Below are 15,372 nucleotides of genomic sequence, written 5' to 3' on the forward strand. Positions count from 1 at the left end.
CTTGGTTCAGGGCCAGTGCTAGAGCAAACTCTACTAGCTCTGGAGTTCAGTTACCTAGTTCTAAATCCCAGGTCTACTACGTTCCATGTTCCTAATCTGGGAAAACTAGTTATTGCCACTGCTGTGCCTGAAACTTAATAATAGTTAACCATTTACCATACACTTGTTCTATGCCAGACCCTTAGCAAAAATACGACCTGTATTTTCTTACTGAATCTCCACAATGGCATGTGACAGATTCCACTAGTCTCACCATTTTAAGGACAGGAAATTTGACAATTGAAGTGACTTGCCCAAGGACGCATAATTGACAAAAAAAACTAAACCCAGGTTCGTCTGATTGCCAAGCCCTGTGTTTAAAGAGCATTCCCTACTGACATGAAGAACTGACTCACTGGAAAAGACCCTGATGCTGGGAAAAACTGAAGGCAGAAGAAGGGGATGACAGAGGATGAGATGGTTGGATGGCATTACCAACTCAATTAACGTGAGTTTGAGTAGGCTCTGGGAGTTGGTGATGGACAGGGAAGCCTGGCGTGCTGTAGTCCATGGGGTCTCAAAGAGTTGGACATGACTGAGCGACTGAACTCAACTGAATTAACATAAACCTGAGTGAAAAGAACAGGCATTCTCCAAAAGTGTGTTCTTTGCTCTACTATCTTGATTCTTCCCTCACCAATTTCCCCTATTCACCCCACTACATCTGGTCCTTTGTGTGAAAAGCATGTGGCACCCAGTAGGCCTTCAAAATCTGGACTTAATTATCGTGCTCACAACCAGCAAAAGACTTCAACTGCATGTTCCTGGAGGACAGCCAGTGACTCACTAGGGAGCTGCCAGCGCTCAATCTAGGGTGTGGTATGTTACAAGGAGTCTGCCAAAATGGCTGGCTCCTAAATCTGACCTTCAGCTTTTACCTTGCACTTTCTAAATGCCTGATGGAAAGTTGCATAGGACTGCCCAGCCCACACTTCAAACTCAATTTGTTCAAAACAGTCCCAAACAGCTACTTACTTTCTAAGCTAGAGTGTTGAGAAACAGACAGGATCAAAGCATGGAAGGAGTGATCCAGGTATCACTCTTCTTTCCCATACCATTGTCTACATCTACTAAAGCATTTCTCTCCCTTCCTACTGGACTGTAAACTCCAGGGAAGAGTCCAAATTTGTGGCTACTATAGTATCCAGCATCATTCTTCACATAAACAATGAAGATAATGAGCAACTGCTTATATCAGGCACTGTGTTAAGTACCTGACATGTTTCCTCAGTGTATCTTAACTAGCATCACCAATCCAAACACCAGGACTAAAAACCTGAAGTCATCCTCTATTCCCTCTCTTAAGCTACTAATCTTCCCAGGTTTGTCTAACTCTTAATTAAAATGCTCTATTAATGCCCTATATATGAGTAAGATAATCCATGTAAAATCCATATGCACTGGTACTAATGTAAGTGTTAACTATGTTAACTATGATTTTTACTATATACATCATCATCCCATTTCCTCTCTTCATACACACGCAGCTAGTAAAAAGAATACTCCTAGAAAGGCAAAAGGTACAAAAAATACCAACTTAGTTTATTGGGTAAAAAGAGTGGTAAAATGGACATAAAACCAAAAGTCAGAACAAGACATTTTCACATCCTCCCCCATCTCAAAACCGTACTTCCCATCATCTGGGTTAGGATGTTAAGGAGCCAGAGCCCCCTAAAATCCTTTACTCTTCATCTGCACTGGAAGCAAGGCCTGTAGTAGGAGAACCCAGGAGAGGAGGAGGTCAAAGGCAACCTTACTCCTGTCTGCCCCTTCACTCCTAAAGTCTCCGGATTGGAGGGAAGTAGGGAAGGAATAAGTGAGCCAAAAGGGCTAGGACTGGCCTCCAGGGCCCAGGCCCAGGCCCAGGCTGTCCTAGAGATGGATATCCTTGTCCCTATTCAATCCTTAATAGGTACCATTCTCAGGCCTTGAGGGAGAGAAGAAAGGGGACAGTTGATTCAAGAACCAGATGTGGTCTCCAAACCCTCCCCCAGGGTTGGTAAAAGCTCTGAAAGTAACCTGACCAGGGGTGGGAAAACCACACTTTTTCCCTCCCACCCAACCAAGAGATAAAAAGGAATTCCTGGGGACATAGCAAGCCCAGCTCCTCTTAAATCTCCACGTCGCTTTCCTTGTCATTGTCATGATCTCCATCATAGAATTCATTGGGCGCCTCTGGCCTACAAAGCAAGGGAAGAGAGAAAGAGAGGTCAGGCTCCCACTCTCCAAGTTCCGTCTTCTCCCACGTAGGCACCCTGTCTGGAGCCACTTCTTAGGCCCCCACTGTCAGGGAACCACTCCTCTCCTTCTGTTGGTAGAGACTGCTTGCTATTCATTCATCCACTCACATAGTCAATAAACATTTCCTGACAGACTACTCTGTGCCAGACACTGTCATAAGCCTTAGCGAGACAGGAGAGAATAAACCAGATGACATTTCTGCCTATCCTCAAAAAACTTACCTAATAAATGAGGCTGACAATAACTAACAGAGTAAAAACAAAAACACGGTAATTTCAGATGGTGGAAAGCACTATGAATAAAATGAAATAAAGGGACGTGACTAAGAGTTATGAGAGGAAAAGGGTAAAATTTCAGACAGGATTATTAGGAACAGTTGTTCTGACAAGGTAAGACCTGAAGACTAAGAAGCTGGACAGGCAAATATCTCAGGAAGACCACTTCAAGCTGTAAGAAAACCAAGTACAGAAGTTATAAGGTTATAAAGAAGACAGGTGAGAGAAGTGAGAGAAGGAGGTCAAGACAGCTATAAGAAAGAGAGTCATTAGAAATGAGACCAGGGACGAGGGTAAGGGCCAGTATGCAGGGCCTTTTAAAGTCATCGTCAGAAATTTGGACTTTCTTCTAAGCGCAATAGAAAGGAGCACTTTTAGTAGAGGAGTTGCTGCTGCTGCCGCTGCTGCTAAGTCACTTCAGTCGTGTCTGACTGTGTGTGACCCCATAGACGGCAGCCCACTAGGCTCCCCCATCCCTGGGATTCTCCAGGCAAGGACACTGGAGTGGGTTGCCATTTCCTTCTCCAGTGCATGAAAGTGAAAAGTGAAAGGGAAGTCACTCAGTCGTGTCCGACTCCTAGCGACCCCATGGACTGCAGCCTACCAGGCTCCTTCGTCCATGGGATTTTCCAGGCAAGAGTACTGGAGTGGGGTGCCATAGCCTTCTCCAAGGAGAGGAATGACATACTGTACACCTGTATGTAGTGGGTGAAGGGATATGAAAGCGATACAAGGCCCGATATGTACCCAATTCTGATGTCTTTTTGGAAAACTATTCTCTGGGAGAATATGAATAACTAAGTTATCTTGCCCACAGCTGTTAACTGTGAAAGAAGGGAGAAAGTCATCAAAGAGAAGTGGGGAACAAAATCAGGAAAGACTCCCTCTGCCTGGAGAGCAGAGTCTCAGTTACCTCTAAGTGTGCAAGGGTAAAAGGTGAGGAGTCAGAGACTCGGGTTTGAATCTCAGCCCTGGTATTTAACTAGCTGTGAGAACTTTGGAAAGCTACTTAACCTCTCTGAACCTTAGATTCCTCTTCTGTTAATTTAAGAATAGCACCTCTCAGGGTTGTCGGATGGCAAGAGAATGAAGACTTGATGGCATTGTATCATGTATAATTTAATATAAATATCATATCCTATATAGCTGATATGCTACAAGCATCAAAGATAAGGAACTCAGTGGGTAGTCCAACAGTAACAGGGCTTAGGACAGGAAGAGGCCAGAGGCTTCTGCTGGCTGTTGAGAACAGGCTGTATAATGCAAAGACAAGGCCCAGATACCAGCCTGGAATCACAGATGAAAAAAACAAACTTTTCCAAAAGGAAGAAACTGAAAAACAGATTTTTAAGAAGATCAATTTCCAGAAGTCAAGCCTCAGAGACCTGGAGAAGCTGAGATGGAGATGAGGGGTCAAAAATGATCCCTGAGGCCAGATATTCAGATACATCCTCAACCAAGAGAGGAAATGAAGGGGTGCACATGGAGGAGAAGGGTTGGAGTGGTCCCAAGAGTCTAAGCTGTAAAGCCCAGGTCCAGCGGAGAGATCTGGAAGTATGAACTCTTAAGACAGAGAGAAAATTCTGGAAAGGACTGAGAAGCCCATCAGACTCTGCAGCAGAGTCGACTCAGACTTCTTAACAGTGCGTGGGAGCAGGACCAGGTGTCCTGCAAACATCCAGCTGTGGTTATCCCCAGTCACATAAGGAAATCTGTTCTCTATTAAATGCATCTGTTTCTGCACTTCTGGGTTCTCTTGTCTTTTTCCTTCATTTTTCAGAAAAGCTTGTTTCAGCTTTTGTGGTTTTTTTAAGTCTATTCTGGTTGTTTTTTCCCCTAATTCAGTGCATCTGTAAATATTTTAATATGTATCTCAGGAAGGTAAAGATATTTAGAAAAACACACATACACACAATACAACTATCACACCTGAAAAAATTAACAGAGGAAAGAAATCTAAGGGCCTTACAACAGCAGTATATGTACAGTGACCTGTCCAGCTTGGAATCTGGAAGGAGTTAGTAAAATGCTGGCAAGAATATAAACTGTTATAGACTGTCTGGAAGGCAGTTTGGCAACAAATAAAAAAAAACTTTACTGCACACAGCCTTTGACCTAGCAACAACAAGTCCAGGAATCTAACCCATTCAAGCACTCAAAGATGTATATTTACGGGGATTCACTGCTACATTCTTTGTAATAGTGAAAAAAAACAGGAAATAATGTAAATGTCTGTCAATGGCACTTGGTTAAATTATGCTATGTCCACACAATGGAATATTATACAACTAATTAAATAATGAAGCAGATTTTTATATATATTGGCACAGAAAGATACACTGGTAAAAAAAAACTTGGAAATTGTAGAACATGTACAGAATGATCCAACTTTTATTTAAAAAAAAAAAGGCCGCACAACACTGAAAATGAGTGTATGTGTGCCCTTGTGTTTATATATAAATGTTGAACAGTGCAATTGTAATCTACAGAAACTGGAACATGGACTTAGAACTGGACACGGAACATGAAACTTAGAACTGGACATGGAACAACAGACTGGTTCCAACTCAGGAAAGGAGTACGTCAAGGCTATATATGGTCACCCTGCTTATTTTACTTATATGCAGAGTACATCGTGAGAAACGCTGGGCTGAAGGAAGCACAAGCTGGAATCAAGATTGTTGGGAGAAATATCAATAACCTCAGATATGCAGATGACACCACCACCCTGATGGCAGAAATTGAAGAAGAACTAAAGAGCCTCTTGATGAAAGTGAAAGAGGAGAGTGAAAAAGTTGGCTTAAAGCTCAACATTCAGAAAACTTAGATCATGGCATCTGGTCCCATCACTTCATGACAAATAGATGGGGAAACAGTGAAAACAGTGAGAGACTTTATTTTGGGGGGCTCCAAAATCACTGCAGATGGTGACTGCAGCCATGAAATTAAAAGATGCTTACTCCTTGGAAGAAAAGTTATGACCAACCTAGACAGCATATTAAAAAGCAGAGACATTACTTTGCCAACAAAGGTCCATCTAGTCAAGGCTACGGTTTTTCCACTAGTCATGTATGGATGTGACAGCTGGACTATAAAGAAAGCTGAGCGCAGAAGAATTGATGGTTTTGAACTGTGGTGTTGGAGAAGACTCTTGAGAGTGCCCTGGACTGCAAGGAGATCCAACCAGTCCATCCTAAAGGAAATCAGTCCTGAATATTCATTGGAAGGACTGATGTTGAAGCTGAAACTCCAATACTTTGGCCACCTGATGTGAAGAGCTGACTCACTGGAAAAGACCCTGATGCTGGGAAAGATTGAAGGCAGGAGGAAAAGGGGATGACAGAGGATGAGATGGTTGGATGGCATTACCGACTCAATGGACATGAGTTTGAGTAAACTCTGGCAGTTAGTGATGGACAGGGAGGCCTGGTGAGCTGCAGTCCATGGGGTCACAAAGAGTCAGACACGACTGAGCAACTGAACTGAACTGAAAAGTTTTATAATAAATGTATGTCACTTACATCATTAAATCAGGGCAAAAAAAAAAAGTATGGGATGGTTGTATACTGAAGAAGGTAAACTGAGGACAATTAGACTAATGCTGTCTAACTTACTTTTTCCCTCTTAACTTCCCCCAAAGCTTGCTGGAATTCCCTGCTCTTATGTCCCTGCTCCAGACCTGCTGTAGTTTTCCTCGGGACCCCTCTCCTCCGCATCAGCCTCATCGGTCCTGTCGTAGGTTAGGAGGTCTGCCGGCACATCGTGAATCTGGACGCTAGGTGCATGGTTCAGCATCTTCAGGTTTTCAAAGATTGTCTGGCGGATCTGGTCCAGATACTGGTTGGGGATGAGGAATAGACAATGAGCAGCTCCCAGTGACTCCCAGGATGTCAATGCTTGTAGCTGCCTTTTGTCCCTGCAGTCCTAGCTGCAGTCCCATTTTGCATCTTAGTTGGAATCCCCCAGCTGGTAACTGTCCCTCCTCCCAACCCTGACTGCCTGTGCTTTCACCGGGGCTGCCTCCTAGCTGATAACAGAGATAGTGATGGCTGAGATTCTCTTCCCTGGTTTCTCTGATTTCCCACATCCTGGACCTTTCCTGGGCTCCTCCACCCTTGTGCTCAGCTTCTCCAAGCTGCTGACCTGGCGTGAATTCTGATTCTCGATGCGGGTGCTGACATCCGGATGGAGCGTGAAGTCCGGGGCAAAGTACTCGAAGTATTCTTGGGGAAAAAGCAGGAGACATGATGGCTCCCATAGACACAGGCAGGTCCCAAGAGTTGCCTATCTCCTTCCTTTCCATCCAAAACCCCCATATAACATCTGCTCAACCTTTTTCCCCGCTCTGGGCCCAGGGGTTTAGTCTGCAGAACTCTGAGAAAGTCAAACTTCCCACCCACTTTCAAACCAGGCCATTCTATGGTCTTGTGAGAATGGCCTTCTTGCTATGGGGGCATGGTCCCCCTTGCATGTGTGGGATGGTCCTTACCGCTATAGGGAAGCTCTTCACTAATGGCCTCTTCTACCAGCAGCGATGTCTCATATGTCCTGAAACCAACCAGCAGAGCAGGGCAGGCTGAGCAAGTGGGCTGAAAGGTCCGCTGGCCATCTCTCAGGGAGAGCCCCTAGCTCACACTGTACAAGGGAGAGGAGGAAAAATGGGGGCATGCTCACCAGCAGCGGGCAACATTCCGGACAGTGTAGCCACCACCACCTAGCACCAGTAGAGGGATATTGAAGCTCTTGACATATTCAACGCATTCCCTGTTAAAAGAAACCAGAGTAATGGGGTGGAGGAAGTTACCAAAAGCCAGAGAACACACTTCTAGAGACTAACTGGAAAGGGGCACAAGGAAACTAGAAATGTTCTGTATCTTGATCTTGGTAGTGAAAATCATTGAGTTATATCCCTGAGATATGTGCACTTTATTGTCTGCACATTGTGTCTCAGTGAAATTTAAAACAGAGTGCACTCTCACCTCTGTCCTGCTCAGCACCCACCCTGGCACCCCACCTGTTAATCAACTAGTCTCACCAATGTACCAGCAAGTGCTGTCAGTTTAGCCACCAAAATATAACTCACATCACCTACCTCTCTCCACTGCCACCTCCTCCAACTTAGCCCCCTATGACAACACCAAGAGCTCCCTAACTGGTCTTCCCACTTCCACTCCTATGTGCCCAGCCTCACCCCAAACCTTTCTCCATTCAGCACTCAGAGCAGTTGGCTTTTTTTTTTTTTGGCTGTGCCACAAGGCATGTGAGATCTTACTTCCCCAACTAGGGGTCAAGCCCATGCCTCCTGCAGTGGAAGTGCAGAGTCCTAACCACTGAACTGACAGGGAAAGCTGGATCATGTCACTTCCCTGGTTAAAACCTGTCAACAGTTTCCTAACACATCTGAAATATAATCCAGACTCCTTAGCAAGGTCTAAAGGCTCTGCACGACCCCAATGCTGCCGACTTCTCAGACATCACCTCAAACCACCTCCAGCCTGCTGTGTTCCACCTGACTGATTTTACTTCATCTCCTCCACGATACCCCTCTGCCCTGTCTCAGTGTGTCTGCATGTGCTCTTCTCACCGCTTGGGATGGACCACTCTCTGTTCCTCTTACGGCTCACTCCTTTTAGGCTCCAGGTCTCAGCTCAGAATTTTGGAAAATTCTTTCCAAATCATGGTATCTAAAGTAGATTCTCCACTGTTATCCCGTATCTTAGCTTTCTATCTTTTTCTTCCATAGAATCTATAACAATCTGCCTATCTTGTTTGCTTACTTATAGTTTTGCCTGTTTCCTAGGCTGAACCGTAAACTCCATGGGAGTTCCCTGACTGCTTCCCCATCTCCTAGTACAATGCCTGGAACACAACAGGTGCTTAATAAAAACCTAATGTGAATTTTGCCAACTGGGGAACACTGCTCAAGATGATACTTCTGGTTCAAAGTACAACATGTAGCTATTTTTGAGTCCCAAAAGGAGGTGAGGCCTGTTTCCCAGCTACCCCTGTTCCATGGATTGAGGCCCAAGGCCACTTGAAAACCTGGAGGAGTGGAAGAAGAGCAGTTCTCACCCGTGTCCTCGAATGCTGAGGTTGAAGCAGCCCAATCGATCACAGCCCAGAGAGTCAGCTCCACACTGCAAAAATCAAAACCCCAGGTAGCTGCAGTAAGAGAACTACTCAGAATGTCACCAATGTCCTTCACTTCCCTTCCCCCACCAGCCTAGGGATTCTCCTCTTTCCTGCTCTCTTCCCTCAAGCCTGAGTGCCTGAGGAGGCACGGACAGTATTACCTGGAGCACAATGCACGTGGGTTGGTAGAAGTCCACCACCTGGTTGATAACTGGCTGGAAAAGGTGCTTGTAACCTGGGAGAGGGCCAAAGATGGGCACCTGGCACCCCAAGGGGATGGGGAGACAGGGAACAAAAGGAAAAAGGGGGTTCAGAGAGCGTGTAGCCCAGGGAAGGGGCAACCCAAAGGGACAACCATTGGTTCCGAACTTCTGGGTGGGAAAGTTCATGAGACTTCTGGAGGGACTGATGGAAGCTAATGACCTTTTTCCCAGAAAAATGCACATACACACAATATGTTGCATACAATTTCCGGGGAGTTCATGGTCCCTCTGAAGGCCATTCATCCTGAAGGACACCTGGCCCAACAGTAGACAATACCAGGCAGAAGAGGTTAACTCAAGGAGGGAGAGAGAGAAGGAGCCTAGTGAGCAGGAAGAAGACATTAGTACGTACTCTGATCATCAATGCCGTCCCGCAGGGGTACGTTGAGGCAGTAGTAGCGGCCACTCTCTGCTCCAACTTCATACATGTCACCTGTGGGGGACAGGGGGGTGGGGGCGCCAGCTGCTTCAACCCCACCATGTACTCTGAGGTCCTCTCACTCCATCTATGTACATCCGCCACATACACCCTCAAACAGTAGTCTTGCAGCTTGCATTCATTCAGCAGATACTCTCAGAGGGCCTACTATGAGCCAAGCTGTGAACTAGGTATGGGGATACAGCAGGAAAAAGAACTAACAAAATAAATGAAATCCCACCAAGCTCATATTCTTGGGAGGTAGACATGATTAGGTGGGAGACAGTAAACAAAACAAAACCCCACAATAAATTCAAACAGCAATCAGTGCTTGAAAAGAAAAAAGCAGAGTGATGTGACAGAGTAACAGGGTGATCAGGAAAGGTTTCTCCAAGGAGGAGACTGAACTGAACTGAACTGAACTGAGACCTGAGCCTGTGGAGGAGGCAGTCATGGTAAGAGCTGAGGAGTATGAAGGGGACAGGCATTCCTATTTCCATACCTGTGCCAGGGAAGAAGTAGTTTCCATATTTGTGGAAAGATACTGTCATGACTCGGTCAGTGAGGTAGAAGGCTTCCTGAACCCCATCGCCGTGGTGGATGTCAATATCAATGTAGAGCACCCGAGGGTGGTACCTGGGGTGAAGGCAAAGCCAGCGTCTGAGGCAGAGGTGAACCCCAGGAAGACAAGCCCCCAACCCACTCCTCCCAAACACAAGGCCAGAAATTATGAAGAGTCTACTTTGGCCCAAGTCACCTGAAACCTAATACTACCAGTTCCCTAAGGGCAACCCTGGGGCTCCAGCCTGGAGGCAGGGACAGGAGAGGGATGTGCAGAGAAGGCTGAAATGTGAGCAGGCAGCGGGGAATCTGCAGCAGAGCACAGGAAGAGGCAGCCTGAGAAAAGCATCAAGAACTTGGGAGAAGCTAGTGTGGGGCTTGAGGTCAGGGTCAGGGCCAGGACAGTCTCAGACCTCAGCCAAGAGCCTCGTAAGTGGCCCCATCTCCTCCCGGGCTACTTACTTGAGCAGCTCCAGGATGCCAATCACAATGTCATTAACATAGCAGAAGCCAGAAGCCTATGGTAAGATAGTATAGTGGTATTACAAAGAGGAACAATTCCTCCACCCAGCTGCCCCCCGACTGCCATCCTGACCTCCTACCCTAGCAGAGCTGTTGTCTGCCCCATTACCTCCTCACTCACCTCAAACTTCTTGGCGTGGTGCAGACCACCAGCCCAGTTAATGGCAATATCACAGATCTGAAAGACAAACACCCAACTCATAGTCCTTCTCCTGCCCACCCCCAAAGCTGAGAGCTCAGGATCATGGTTAAGGCCTGGGATTCAGGGACCCACAGGAAGGGGGAAACAGGACTCAGGGTACAGCTACCTTGTTGTTCAGCTGGGTTGCTCCTTGCAGAGATGCGCCTGTGTAACGGGAGCAGAACTCAAACAGCCCGGGAAACACGGGGCTGCAGGAAGAAGAGCAAGTCGGAGCCCTTTTTCCTCTGTCCACTTCCTTCCTTCACCTTTCTCCCCAGCCCAAAGCCCTTTAGTCTCCTTTCTTCAATAACCCCGTCTGCCCCTCCTACATATGTACCCAAGTTATCTGCAAATTTATTCAACAAATATTTTGGACCAAACCACATACTGAGACTTGTTCAAGGCACTGGAGGGGAAGTAGAGAAGCGCAGTGACAGTAGTGCCAATTGCACCAAGAGCATTCCCAGGGCCCAAGGCTGTGGCCTGAGGGTGGACCTTACATTCCCAGCCCTATAAAGTGAACTCAAAACTAGCAGGAGCAATAACACAAAAAAACAAGGAAGCTCCCAAGACAGCATGTGCCTCAACGACCCAATGAGCAGGGTAGTGTGTGCGGGACAGACCTCTGGGGCTGGTGTGGTCAAGAAAGCCTTCATGGCATGAAGCTTTGTGGTGGCTTGAAGGCTGCGAAGGCCCTGGAGAGGCTGACTGGAGAACAAAGGGTATTCTGAGAAGACACCCTGTGCAGCAGAGATGTGGGGATAAGGTTGGGAAGGCGCTCAGTGCCAGCCTAAGGAGTCGGCCTCAATCCTCCAGCTGAGGCTGCTTCTATTGGTAGGCTCTTTCGGGGAAACCAATTGGTGTAGTGTTTAAAAACCTAGCCTCTGGACCTGATCCCGCCACTGCCACTGTCCAGGCTAAGTTATCAAAATCTCCTCAAATTTCAATGTATGTACTTAATGCTTACCATCATGAAAAGGACTATTACATCTCAGGGTTGGTGTAAGAATTAAGTGGATATACCAGGAATCCTCAGCACAGCAGAGTAAATTACTCAAGAAACTGTAGCTATTGTAGGAAATTATAGGATCAACAGCCTCATTTCTTCAAAAAATAAATTCAAGGAATTCCCTGGCAATCTAGTGGTTAGGACTCCATGTTTTCAATGCTGGGGGCCTGGGTTCGATCCCTGGTCAGGGAACTAAGGTCCTGCAAGCCAAGGCATGGCAAAAATAAATAAATAAATTCAAAGGCGAGAAGGAAACATTAAGGGTTAAAAGTCTTACGAGATGGAGCCACCAAATACAATATGTGGACCTTGTTTAAATCCTAATTTAAATAAATCAACTGCAAACAAGAAAAAAATGTGAGAAAATTGGAGAAATTTAAGTACTAACTGCATATTTGATGATATGAATTACTGTTGATTTTTCAGGTGTGATGATACTATGTGTTTTTTTAAAGAGTATCATTTGGAGATATAGAGTAACATATTTATAGACAAAAGGGAGTGACATCTCAAATTAGCTTTAAAATAACCTAACGGGCGGGGACACAGCTGAAGCAAGATTAGCCATCTGCTCTAAGTGTTGCAGCTCGGTGATGGATAGATGGGGGTTCACTGTACTATTCTACTTGCAGAAATGTTTAAAATTTTCCCTAATAAATAAAAAGTTTAAAAATGAATGGAGCAGATGGCAGCTGTTGTGGCCACTCTCTTTTAGTGGATGCAGACTAGAATGGAAGCAAGGATCATGGCTTATCTTTGTTGGCCACCTTTTCCCCACAAGACCTAACTCTGAGCTGACTTCTCATATGAAATAAGCTCAATATAAATGTGGTCGTACCTAAACACTCTCTTGCTTTTTAAAACCCTCCAATGACTTCTCCCTACTCCAGAAGTTAAAAACCCCAATTCATAATAGGGCTGTTTATTTTTTAAAGGCCCTACCTATCTCTTTAGACACAATTCAGATCACCCTTCAGATTTTGGGTGGCCTTTTTTCTGTTCCCTAAATAAGTCACACTCTGTCCTGATGCAGACCCTTAGGGCATGTTGTCCCTACTTCCCATTCCTCCCCTCATCCTCCATCCTCCCAGCTATCTTTCACCTAATTACTTCCTACTTTTTTTAGAACTCAGCCCAATCTTCATTACTTCCTCTAGGAAGCTGCCACTGACCCGCCCCAGCCCAGGCTAGATAATTCTCCCATGTCTGCCCTCTCATAGTCTGTCATGTACCGCTCCTCTAGAGGACTTAGCATAAGGTTTAAAATTGTATTGCTTTGTTTATCATTGCATCCCTAGCACTTAGCACAGGGCCTGGCCTAGAGCCAATAACCAATCAATATTTGTTGAATAAGCAAACAAGTAAATGATGATTCATTGACAAGTATCCCCTCCTCCCCACCCCTACATATCTTCCCACTGCTGCCATAAGACCTCACTTGAGTATTCTCACTGAAATGCCTGGCATCAAGGTGCCTGGCATCAAAGGTCCCAGTTCTCCCCTTACCAGTCATCGCCCACATTGAAGGCATTAAGGCTCTTGGTAAAGCCTTGCATATTGGTGGGGCTGACTCTCTGCAGGAAGTCAATGTAGTCCTCAGAGTGGAAGCGGCACATGTCATGCTGGGAGGCCTGGTATGGCTTGAAGACCTTGAGAGGGAAACACAAGAAAAGTCAGGCAGGGTCAGTCCTACTCATCCAGCTGAGACTGACCACAATGAGCCCAGCCCTGGGGACTATCCAAAACCACACACAGCAGTCCCCTCGCCCCCTCCCCCCAATCCTTGTTATTCTATGAGACCAAGGTCCATGAAGAAGGGAGACTCTGATTAGCTTGGGAGTTTCTTATGATCAAGCCCTCTAAAGACCACTGGGCCTGCCTTTTCCTTCCTAACTCCAGCCCAGCCTTTTCTCCCTTCTCAAACCTTAACTCCCTTCATCTGCCCTGTTCCCTGGCTCTCCTATTCCTGATTCTCTTCATACTCATCTCCCCTGGATGCTGACTCGGTCCTCTCTCTCCTCTGAGTTCTTCTTAATTTTGGAATCAAATAATATGGGACACACAACAACCTTCTAATTAAAACTCAAGATGCCCAGGTGCTAAGCCAGAGATTTATTATGTCTTGAGAGGGTTACACACTTTATAAATTGGACAAGAGCAAAAAATTTTCCCTCCCCAGAAAATGCTCATAGGCACACATAGGCAAACAATTTCAAGAGTCAGAGATTCAGGCATTAACATCACCTCAGTCGTTTCTATGATCAATTCACTAGTCTGTGGCTCAGCGCGAGCAGTGGACACTCATTCATACTACTGGCTAATTCCCCTTGCAATGCATAAGGGCCGTATGTTATGATCCCATATCACACTGTTATAAATTCCAAGCCAGGGACAGACAGGATGTGTATACAGGGGGAGATGGAGGGATGAGTAGTAATTAAGTGGAACTCTGTGTGTGGGCGGGGGTATTCTAGATTGAAAAGGGAAAATCCAGGACACCTCCTACTGTCCTCCACACACATACACATTTACACACAGGGCTGCGAAGTCCTCCCTAGAACTCTAGCTTGGCGGTGGAGAGAGATGGCAGAGGAAAAGGGGTGGGAAATGAGGGTAAACCTCACATCCAAAGCCAGCCGCTTTCCCTTCTCTGAGGCCACAGAACTGTCCTAAGATGCAAGGGAGGGAAATACTCTGTGTCTGCAAACCAGCTCCACTCCACCCTAACCGTAGGCCAAAGTTTGGTCCACTTGAGGTCAGAAGGTGGCCGACCTAAAAACTAACTTTCATTAAGTCAGTGGATGCACCCACCAACACTCTGCATATGGGGGTGCTCCTGGTTCCTTCTATCCACCTCCCCCCTGCCAGGGGTGGGTCACTATTGATGCATTCAGTGCAGCCTACCTATCCCTAAGGCCGCAGATCGTCCCCACCCTCAATCCCCAGCAGAAGCCGTGAGACTCACGATCATCTTCTTATAGAGGCCGTAGTGCAGGACCAGACTATGAGTCAATGCCAAGCGATGGGGCTTCATAGGGTGACCAGCCCCTGGGGGTGGGAGAAGAGAGTTCGTCAGTACCCATCCCTGGAGTTGTAGGCCCGGCTTCGAAACCTCCGCGTCCCGAAATCCCTCGAGTGCAATGTTACTCCCTCACCGTAGTGGAAGTTGCCCACGTCGGGGTCGTAGAAATAGGCCACAGTCTTGGCCATGGTGCCGGCGGGACCAGGCCCCGCGCCTCCGCCGCCAGCCTGGCCGCCTGCCCCACCCCCGGCCTTGCGTGCTGCGTAAGCACGCTGCCTGCCTCTGCGGAACCAGGAAACCCAAGCCCGACTCCCCTAGACCACGCCCAGGCCACGCCTCCTGCGGAGTTCCGCCCTCAGCTTGCTCCGCCCTTCTAGGTCTGGGGCGTGAGAGTCTGGGCTTGGCCGGAGGACAGTAGCATCGGTCCTAGGATGACAGGGCCATTTCCTTCCCGGCGGGGGTCAAATCCTCGGGAAGCCGAGCCATCCTGTCCAGCTACCTGTCCCAAGCGGGGCGCAGGCCGTGTCGCCTCTCTAGGAGGCTCCGGAGAACCGGCCACGCTGACCCTCTCAGGTGCAGAAAGCCAGCTTCCCCCGGCCCGCTGGGGAAGATTCCCAGCTACACTTCCAGCCGGGGCATCTGAGGGCTGGAGCCAAGCCAGGCGTGCCCGATAGACCGGTGGAGAGCGCTCTCGCCTGACTGCCCGTCC

General features: G+C 47.0%; 1 protein-coding gene across 1 annotated transcript; it reads right to left on the bottom strand.

The window, feature by feature from the left end:
- Positions 1–1,560: 1,560 nt before the first annotated feature.
- On the bottom strand, positions 1,561–14,958 carry HDAC3 (histone deacetylase 3). The gene is made up of 15 exons (XM_055556143.1): positions 14,797–14,958; positions 14,607–14,689; positions 13,148–13,290; positions 10,760–10,841; positions 10,573–10,629; positions 10,392–10,447; positions 9,871–10,004; positions 9,303–9,383; positions 8,849–8,922; positions 8,628–8,692; positions 7,230–7,319; positions 7,045–7,103; positions 6,699–6,778; positions 6,235–6,392; positions 1,561–2,219 (listed from the first exon to the last, which is right to left on the bottom strand). Exons 1-15 carry the CDS (start codon positions 14,849–14,851, stop codon positions 2,150–2,152), a joined length of 1,287 nt encoding a protein of 428 aa, XP_055412118.1. The 5' UTR covers positions 14,852–14,958; the 3' UTR covers positions 1,561–2,149.
- Positions 14,959–15,372: the final 414 nt, after the last annotated feature.

The sequence above is a fragment of the Bubalus kerabau genome, chromosome 1 (genome assembly GCF_029407905.1).
Source record: "Bubalus kerabau isolate K-KA32 ecotype Philippines breed swamp buffalo chromosome 1, PCC_UOA_SB_1v2, whole genome shotgun sequence".
Taxonomy (NCBI): Eukaryota; Metazoa; Chordata; class Mammalia; order Artiodactyla; family Bovidae; genus Bubalus; species Bubalus kerabau.